This window comes from Lolium rigidum, chromosome 2, assembly GCF_022539505.1.
Source record: "Lolium rigidum isolate FL_2022 chromosome 2, APGP_CSIRO_Lrig_0.1, whole genome shotgun sequence".
NCBI classification, from domain to species: domain Eukaryota; kingdom Viridiplantae; phylum Streptophyta; class Magnoliopsida; order Poales; family Poaceae; genus Lolium; species Lolium rigidum.
This window is the reverse complement of record NC_061509.1, coordinates 202,102,642-202,112,857: the sequence shown is the minus strand read 5'-3', so window position 1 is coordinate 202,112,857 and position 10,216 is coordinate 202,102,642. Positions and strand designations below refer to the sequence as shown.

General features: G+C 47.3%; 1 protein-coding gene across 1 annotated transcript; it reads left to right on the top strand.

Moving 5' to 3' along the window:
- Window positions 1–951: 951 nt before the first annotated feature.
- LOC124687983 (transcription factor NIGT1-like) lies at window positions 952–2,889 on the top strand. Its single transcript, XM_047221701.1, has 5 exons — window positions 952–1,104; window positions 1,194–1,489; window positions 1,617–1,950; window positions 2,098–2,174; window positions 2,290–2,889. The coding sequence occupies exons 1-5, from the start codon at window positions 954–956 to the stop codon at window positions 2,638–2,640; spliced, it is 1,209 nt and encodes a 402-aa protein (XP_047077657.1). The 5' UTR covers window positions 952–953; the 3' UTR covers window positions 2,641–2,889.
- Window positions 2,890–10,216: the final 7,327 nt, after the last annotated feature.

Genomic DNA, 10,216 nt, shown 5'->3' with positions numbered 1-10,216 from the left:
GGAGCAGGGACATCAGCGGAGGCAACGACACATGAGCTCGAGGCGCACAGGTGAAATTTCCACCCCGCTCACAATCACACATCTACCGAGGGGTGCGGGCAATGCAATCCTCCAACCCGGTTGTATATAGGTTCTAGAGACTAATTTCCAGCACCCAATAAAAATATCCCAGCCAGCCCTTTGTACGGGATCTGCTTAGTGTTTTTCTTTTTCAAGAATTTCTTTTAGCAACTATTTTCCGAATCAAACGGATACCCGGTATCCGCTAGAGATGCTCTTGGAATCATCAAGCACGGATCGGCGAGGCACCACCCATACACCACAAGAGAAACGGAGAGACACGGGGAAGATTATTCGCATATATTTGTAGGACGTCATGGAGATACCAATACCACCATTAGAATCATCAAGCACGGATCGAGCAGGCACCACGCAAACCAGAGACGAGAGACATCCCGAGGGAAACGGAAGGATATGACGGGAATCTCCGGCCGGTAGCCCCGTCCGTCAGTCGGTCCCCGCCCGGCACAGCGTGTCCCGCGGCCGCGGGCCCGCGAGAGATTCCGCATCGTCCCGATCGATCCGCGGCATCCTCTCCTCCCTGTCGTCGTCAGTCTTCGGCCTTATCCTCTGCCCACTCACTCACCTTCCCTCCCTCCCAAGCAATTAAACATGCAACAGCCCCACCACACGCACAACGGAATGGGAATCCCCCGCCGAATATTCATCCATCCGCCTCCACCACCCTCCCTAATTTCCGTCCGTCCCTATCCACCCACCCCTATGCCCCCTTCCTTCCCGTGTAAGAGAATAAGAGCAAGATACGCGACGCCCCGACCGCGATTCCTTTCTTTCATTCCTCTTCTTCCCTTCCCTTCCCCGCCCCGTTTCCTCTCCCCCTCACGCTCGCTCTTCCCGATCAATCCCACCCCACCCCAGCCGACGAGACCTGGATGGACATGGAGATGGAGATACCGTCGTCGGTTCACGCGGACGCCGCGCGCAGCCGCTTCCGCGACTACCTGCTCGCGCTCGAGGAGGAGCGCCGCAAGATCCACGTCTTCCAGCGCGAGCTCCCGCTATGCCTCGACCTCGTCACCCAAAGTACGTACTATGCTACCTGCACTCGTCCGATCTTTCCATTTTGTCCAGGTTCTTAGTTCTTACTAGCGTCTCTGTGTGTATATTTATAGCTATCGAGGGGATGAGGAGCCAGATGGACGGCGTCCTTGTCGCCAGCGAGGAGACGGTGACCGACCACGCGCCCGTCCTCGAGGAGTTCATCCCGCTCAAGCCCAGCCTCTCCCTCTGCTCCTCCGACGAGGAGGAGAGCACCCACGCCGCGCGCGCGACGCCGGTCGAGAACGTCGCCAAGAAAGATGAGGCCGACACGCGCCCACCAACGCCGGAGACCAAGAGGCCCATGCCGGACTGGCTCCAGTCCGTGCAGCTCTGGAGCCAGCAGCCCCAACAGTCATCTCTTAACAAGGTACGTAGCTAATCATCTACGTGCACACAGATTTGTATTCAGGGTTAACCAGTAATCGACGTGCTCTTGGGATGAATTGCCCTTGAATGATAAACGTCGATCTCAGTCCTGATGAACTCTCTTATAGGAGATGCCATGCAAGCCGGTGGCCCTGAACGCAACCAAGTCCGGGGGAGCGTTCCACCCATTCGAGAAGACCAAGCGCGCCGAGCCCGAGGTGCCAGCGTCGTCGACCACGGCACCGGCGACCTCCGCGGTGGTCGGAGACAGCGGGGACAAGCCCAACAGCGACGACAGCGACGAAAAGGAGGACCGTAAGGACGTCAAAGACATGGAGACAGAGGAGAAAGACAAGGACAAAGAGGGGCAGTCGCAGCACAACCGGAAGCCGCGGCGGTGCTGGGCGCCGGACCTCCACCGCAAGTTCCTGCACGCGCTGCAGCAGCTCGGCGGGCCCCACGGTCGGTCCCCTTGACGCATTCTTTAGTCATTCTGCGTTATCCAACCAGCTGCATCAAGAAAGCTTCAAAAACCAAATAAATGCGTACTGGAGTAGTACGGTTTTCCTCCTACACATTAATTAACTGACGTAGTTCCTACGCATGCAGTGGCGACGCCGAAGCAGATCCGGGAGCTGATGAAGGTCGACGGCCTCACCAACGACGAGGTCAAGAGCCATTTGCAGGTCGGTGCGCTTTCATGAGAGGGATCCATGCCCTAGCTAATTATCTCGATAACATCCTTCTGGTACCTAGTCATGGAGTCCGATCTGACAGTGTTTTGCTGTGTTTGGGGTTCAGAAGTACCGTCTGCACACGTCAAGGAGGCCGACCTCCACGGCCCAGAGCGGCGCCGCCGCCGCAGCACAGCCCCCTCAGCAGTTCGTCGTGGTGGGCAGCTGCATCTGGGTTCCCCAGCAGGAGTATGCCGCCGCCGCAGCGGCAGCAGCGGCGGCACAGCCGCACATGAAGCCCGCCAACGTTGCGTCGGGGACCCCGACGACCCAGGTATACGCTCCGGTGGCGACACTGCCGTCAGGCTTGCAGCCGCACTCGGATAAGCAGACGGAGGACCGGAGAAGCGGCAGTACGGACGAGGATAGCTCCGACTCCCCGGCTGCATCGTCGTCGTCCCAAACAACATCTGCTTAAACTCGCCACCTTTGTAATCTTAGCGTAGGCCCATTTGATAGGGACATGTGTATACGGTATACGTGTGAGACGATGATCGATCGGATATCTTTGAGTAGTTTCTTGGAGCTATCTAGCTATAGCCTATAGCTTAATTGCTTCGTGCGTGATCCATTTTGTTACGAGGGCACTGCGATTTGGACGCCATGTCTCTGTTCTGTGAGTAAGACAATATAATAAGAGGAATCGAAATACTCCTAGAATCGTTCATCAATGTTAAATTCGATTTAGGTTTCTTTTTCATTCATCCCGTTGATGGGCATGCTAGAAGGAAGAAACGTTGAAAGCAGACATTATGTAAGTTTGTATACATCGCTGCTAATGCACACCTCCAATACGAAGTGTTCTCAAATATGTCCAGCCTACAGTTAAGGAAAGGTTTTAGCCCAAATGTGTTGAAGAAAAAAAATCTAATGACCACTGATAGATGTTGCCTAAAGGTCTTGTTTGGCACTAGAATTTTGGTGGAGATTAGTGGAAAAAATCCCTACCAAACCTTAAATTTCCATTTATTTATAAAACTATGTTTGGTACCAGAGTATTGAGCGAGTTTAATTTCCTCTTATCCCCACTTTCCCCAAATCTTAGTGTACTTTTCTCAATCTCCAGTGTTATATCCCTTGTCTACTGGAGTGAGAATGGGTTTTGTGGGGAATTAGATGAAGGTAGGGGCTTCACTCAATACTCTAGGGGATTACCTCCACTAACCCCCATAGAAACTCTAGTGCCAAACAAGGTTTAAATGGGGGCAATTTTTTTCCTAGTCTATTAATTAAGGAGATGATAATTACATAGTTAATTGGAGAAAACCGGGTGAAAATTGTCACAACAAACCCACATGCAAACTACTCCCAAAGGGTGTAACTTCCCGATCGCTTAGGCATACCAATAGCCTCTCCCGTTATGCTACAACCACAAACACATTTTGATTCGGCTTGGGGTAAAGCTACGATATGCATTGTACCAATTTCATATAATTTGTTTTCATTTAGCTAGTTATAATGCATTTGTACCAACTTCATTGCCATATTAAGAGGGAGAGTTTGTTGTGCTTTAAGTTTTGATAGGATGCCTTGTGTATGTCAATTGTATGTGTGCTATTATTCATAGTGTTTTCCAATTTTTTAAGAAGCACATTCAATCCTACGAAATTTATAACGTGTGCGGGTGTTTAAGTTTTGATATTATGGTTTGTATGTGCTAGTTGTGTGTGCGCTATCGATAAGAGTGTCTTCTAATAACATTTGACCTTACCATAATTATAGCGCATGACCAGCCGAAACGGAGGGAGGTCAACCCAACATAGGAGAATGCGAGGAAGGAGAAGGGAAGAATGAAAGAACGGGGAGGGGCGAACCGACGAGGTTGATATATAAAGAGGACGGTGGTGATCGGCGTCGATGAAAACATGCATGGTCGACGAGAAACGCATGCCACATGTCTATAGTTGCTTTACAATGATGTGTTAATGAAGTGTGCTAGATTAGTGGGTGCCCTTACTTGGCACTATTGATGAATGATGGATTATGACAATTGATGTTGATGTGAGAAGCCTAACAACGATATGTGGCAGAGAGGCAGAGGGCTCTATAGGGCTACCCTGATGCACATGCATTAGGATCAAAGATTTCCTTTTTAGTACGAATTTAATAAAGCAAGTGTGTCAGGTTGTACCAAGAAAGTGCATCATGGAGGCATAATTCCAACTAGTAATGTGGCATGCTCTTGAACATGCATCATGGTAATTTTCCCCTAGGGGCGCCCCTGTAGAGAGGGGAGGACGAGCGTGAGGGTACACCAGAGAAAGGGGGATTGTTCAAGCATGAGGAAGTAGAGGTGTTTTGTTCTCGGCATCACCTCTATTTGGATATGATATTTCGGTCAAGGTGTTTTTTTTATTCGCATGATTTTTAAAATGTAGATGTAGAAAAATAAAAATGTAGGATTCTTTCCGAGCAGTCAAGGTGGATACAAAATTTTATTTGTAATCTAGCGCAAATGAATTCGTCCAAAATCTATGAAGTAGCATCCAAATCAAGGGCTAAATAGAGTGAATGAAAGAGGGCTTAAATACATACACCGAGGCTAAATCAAAAGGATCAAATTTATGTTGATGCTTCGTTGATCCAACTACCAGGACACGTCACCGGCCAGAACAGAAGAGAAGAGTAAATCCACAGTGGGACACGACTAAGATAAGATTTGGCATTAGCTCAAATCCGCTACCAGCTCCGTCACGTGGAGAAAAGATTAGCAAGTAATGAAGTAAACATCGCCATCGGTAGGAAAAAAGAGCTGGTGTCGACTGGCGGAGCACGCGCGCACAGCTCCTCGCGACGAGTGGCAAGTAGCCAGCGCGGCGCATCGATGTGAGATTCTTCCCCGTCGGAGGAATGTTCGCTCCGCGCGCTCGAATATCCTCGTCTCCGACGTGGACGAGAACAGGCCGGGAGAGGGGAATCTTGGGCCATCTTTGGAGTTTGGAGCCGGTGCCAACGGATCTTTCCTTCCGTTCGGCGCTGGCTGGCTGGCTGGCCGGCCCCCTCCGTCGTCCCCGAGGTGTACAGTACCTTGTGTGTGTATAATTGTCTCCCGTTGGCCTTTCGCCGCGCCGAAGGGCCGCGTCTCGTCTGACGCCTGGTTGGTTGGGTGGTGCCCTGCCGCGGCGCCTTCCAGCTTGCGATGTTTCGGAGATACGTTACGTACTGTCCTGTGCTGCTCCATATTTGCCGTCATTGCCGTCTCCCTTTATCCATGCTTTATTTATCCTAGTACTCGCCAATGCAATGTTGTCTACGTTTCGGCTACTTTGGATTTAGGGCTAACTTAATCCTGTGTCAAATAACGCCACTCAGTTTCACATGCAATTCATGAGTAATCTTTTTCTTTTCTAGAATCAGTGTGAGAGGTGCGCCTTCTTGTATTAATTAAGCTTAAAAAGAGGAAACAACTCTAGGAAAGAAACATGACATTGTGGCACCACCGCTGCCTGGTTCGGTAAACAAAACCTAGAGATTCCCCCGGCACCGAGGAGGGGCAAGCACGGCCAAGCCCATGACCACGCCTCCAAGGAGGAAATGGCACACTCGGGTGTCGATGTGGCTAGCGTCCAAAGTCTCTAAGTTGGGTTTCAGCCGAACCAAAGACTGTACCACATAAACAATAGATGAGTGTACATGGATGTAACGTGCCAGGACTTAGGACAAACGCGCGGTAGATTTATCAAAGGGTTGTGCATTGCATCGCAAAACGGGGGAAATTTTCGCGCTTAATTTCATAACACCTGAGAGGGATCGAGGTTTCTCTCGTTGCAATTTGGGTTTGGAGTAACGAGAGTGCGATGAATTTCGACATGACCTCTTTTGAATCTAATGTTTTGAGAGGAGTTTGAATTTGAATTTCAAATTTTCATTATGAACAACAAAATAATATAAGGAAACCATAATGTAATTGAAATCATATTTCATAATTCAAACACATAAGATTCATACAACATTATCCAAATTTGGATGATCATTTATACAAAGGGCTCATAGGGAAACTTTGAGCTTTATTGATAATTAACACACACATACATTATCTTTACATAATCCCAGAATATTACAAAGACATTGATCTCAAATAATCATGAAATAAGAAAGAAATAAAAATTACATTTGAATAATATTGTTTCTAGACTAAAACTTCTTAGATCTTCTCTTGTTCTTCTCCAAACCTTGCTCTACATTGAACCTTGCATAAATAGCAAACAAGAACCATATTTTTAGATTTGAACAAGTGGCAATGCCACTTGGTTAGCAAAAGAGGTGAATTGGAGGAGATAAACATCAGGAGGTGAGCCAGACCATTGTATCTGCCCAAACAGCCACACCAAGGCTTGCTATATAATGCACAATGACCAGTAGATAAGTGTAAACCATCAAGGAACTCAACAGCAACAAATACAACACATCCAGTTCATCTTGTTCATCCACCAAAAACCACCAGTACAGAAACATCATGGTGACATAAATCAAGTATCAGCCAGGAGCTAGGAGAAGAGCAAGCTGATCAAGATCAACTAGCAGCAACCTCTACACCAACAAAACAATTTGTCTAGGAGCTGGAACAAGGTATACTTGATTCCTAGAGAGGATCCAGAGGATCCAATCCATCCATAAGCATGCTCAACACACAACATGGAGCAGATGCTCCACAGGGATTGATCATCACTTGGCATTGCCCAAGTGATGCTGGAAATATAGAGGCAACACAAGAACCTGGTGAATCTAGTAGAGACATATATGCAATATAGGAAGAAATCATAGCATATCCAAGTTAACTAGATAAACACAAGGATTTGACAGCCAACTACATCACCTAGAACCACGCAGCCATTGAAACCATCAGAAGTTCCACTTTTCTTCATAAAACACTCACAGTGGCATTCATATACATGAATCCCTACTGAGAGGATCTCTGTTTAATCAAAACCCACAAGTTATCCATCAAGGTGAGCAACCAGTGACAGGAGCAATAGCTACTGAGGTCACATCAAACCTAACAAGCCAAAGAAAGAGCATCAATCATCATTATATGGTAAGATTCAAATTGTGATGGAGAATTATCCAACAATAGTTGGTATTCATTCAGTTTATTCCATAAAATTGAATCATCACCAATAGACAGTTCATCAATGCATAAATCCAGTGATTATCCTTACACAGCAAGCAACTATAGCTCCATTAGTAACAATCATAGAACCAAATGATCAAGCTACAGCAGCATGACCTACACATGACACTCTACCGAAGCCAAAGCTTCAGTAAAGCAACCAAGGTTTTCATGTAGTGCTTGACAAGTAACAACTGCAAGCAATGGAACCATAATTCAACCTCTGTGGACATACAAGGTAATATCAGTTAATTAAAACTTGTATAGACATCAATTGCAACCAGGCACAGGTGATGATTAAATCACGCAGTGCCCAGAACCAAGCATTTGCAAGGAATCAGTAATCATAGCAAGAAAATCAAAGTAGGTAGCTTTACTGAGCTGCAGAGAGGAGATACAGAGCAACAACCAAGCAAGTAAAGGAGATGAACACTTGAGCAAGCTCAAATTCACCTCTGGAACCACTAGAGATACAAACAGGGCTTGGTACTACAAGCATTCCATAGCAGCTAGGCTAGCCAGAGAAGGGAATTTGCAGCAACATTGCAAGGAGAGCATTCATGCATGATCTCTTGATCATCACGAAGCAGGAGAAGCAGAGGAGCAAGATAAATGACTAGAAGAAGCAGAGAGGTGAGAGGAAGGGGAAATGGAGAGCTTACCGTACGCCTAAGAGTAGAAGCTACGGCATGGTTGAGGCAGTGCTCACGCGGCCGCACCAGCTGCAAGGCTAGGGAATACGTTGGCGTTACGCCGACGAGCTCCAACACCACCACAAGCACAAGCATGCCTAGAGACGGCGGCACAAGTGGCGCCATGGCACCACCTGCACCGACTGATGAGCGCAGATTGCACACCGTTGGAGAACCCCAAGAGTAAGGTATTATGAGCACAATAGCAAGTTTCCCTCAGTAAGAAACCAAGGTTTAATCGACCAGTAGGAGAAAGGCGTGACTTCTGAAGATGTTGCTAGCTGACTTGTGGCAGGACGCACTACCGGCGTCGTCAACGACGTGGAACCTGCACACAACACAACCAAAATACTTTGCCCCAACTTACAGTGAGGTTGTCAATCTCATCAGTTTTGCTGAAAATAAAAAAATAATCGTATAGTGTGGAAAGATAATGTTTGTTTGCAGTGGAATTAAAAGAGAACAGTGTTTGCAGTAAGTAAACATAACAGGATGAATTTATCAATGTAAAAGAAAGGATCGGAGTCCACAGTTCACTAGAGGTGTCTCTCCATAAAGATAAATAACCTGCCGGGTGAACAAATTACAGTTGGGCAATGATACGTCTCCGACGTATCGATAATTTCTTATGTTCCATGCCATATTATTGATGATACCTACATGTTTTATGCACACTTTATGTCATATTCGTGCATTTTCTGGAACTAACCTATTAACAAGATGCCGAAGTGCCGCTGTCGTTTTCTGCTGTTTTTGGTTTCGTAAATCATAGTAACGAAATATTCTCGAATTGGACGAAATAAAGACCCAGGGGCCTATTTTGCCACGAACCTTCCGAAGACCGAAGAGCATACGAAGTGGGGCCACGAGGTGGCGACACCACAAGGCGGCGCGGCCAAGGGGGGCCCGCGCCGCCCTATGGTGTGGGCCCCTCGTCAGCCCTCCGACTCTGCCCTGCCGCCTACTTAAAGCCTCCATCGCGAAACCCCTGAGGCGAAAAAAACCACGATACGGAAAACCTTCCAGAGACGCCGCCGCCGCCAATCCCATCTCGGGGGATTTCGGAGATCTCCTCCGGCACCCCGCCGGAGAGGGGATTCATCTCCCGGAGGACTCGTACACCGCCATGGTCGCTCCCGGAGTGATGAGTGAGTAGTTCACCCCCGGACTATGGGTCCATAGCAGTAGCTAGATGGTTGTCTTCTCCTCATTGTGCTTCATTGTTGGATCTTGTGAGCTGCCTAACATGATCAAGATCATCTATCCGTAATACTCTATGTTGTGTTTGTCGGGATCCGATGGATAGAGAATACCATGTTATGTTAATTATCAAGTTATTTCATATGTGTTGTTTATGATCTTGCATGCTCTCCGTTATTAGTAGAGGCTCTGGCCAAGTTGATGCTAGTAACTCCAAGAGGGAGTATTTATGCTCGATAGTGGGTTCATGCCTCGCATTGACACATGGGACGAAGGACAGAAAGTTCTAAGGTTGTGGCTGTGCTGTTGCCACTAGGGATAAAACATTGATGCTATGTCCGAGGATGTAGTTATTGATTACATTACGCACCATACTTAATGCAATTGTCTCGTTGCTTTGCAACTTAATACCGGAAGGGGTTCGGACGATAACCTCGAAGGTGGACTTTTAGGCATAGATGCAGTTGGATGGCGGTCTATGTACTTTGTCGTAATGCCCAATTAAATCTCACTGTACTTATCATGACATGTATGTGCATTGTTATGCCCTCTCTATTTGTCAATTGCCCGACCGTAATTTATTCACCCAACATGCTTTTATCTTATGGGAGAGACACCTCTAGTGAACCGTGGACCCCGGTCCATTCTTTTAATACTGAAATACAAATCTGCCGCAATACTTGTTTCTACTCGTTTTCCCTGCAAACAATCATCTTCCACACAATACGGTTAATCCTTTGTTACAGCAAGCCGGTGAGATTGACAACCTCACTGTTTCGTTGGGGCAAAGTACTTTGGTTGTGTTGTGCAGGCTCCACGTTGGCGCCGGAATCCCTGGTGTTGCGTGATGACCCACAAGTATAGGGGATCGCAACAGTCTTCGAGGGAAGTATTACCCAATTTATTGATTCGACACAAGGGGAGACAAAGAATACTTGAAAGCCTTAACAGCGGAGTTGTCAATTCAGCTGCACTGGAAACAGACTTGCTCG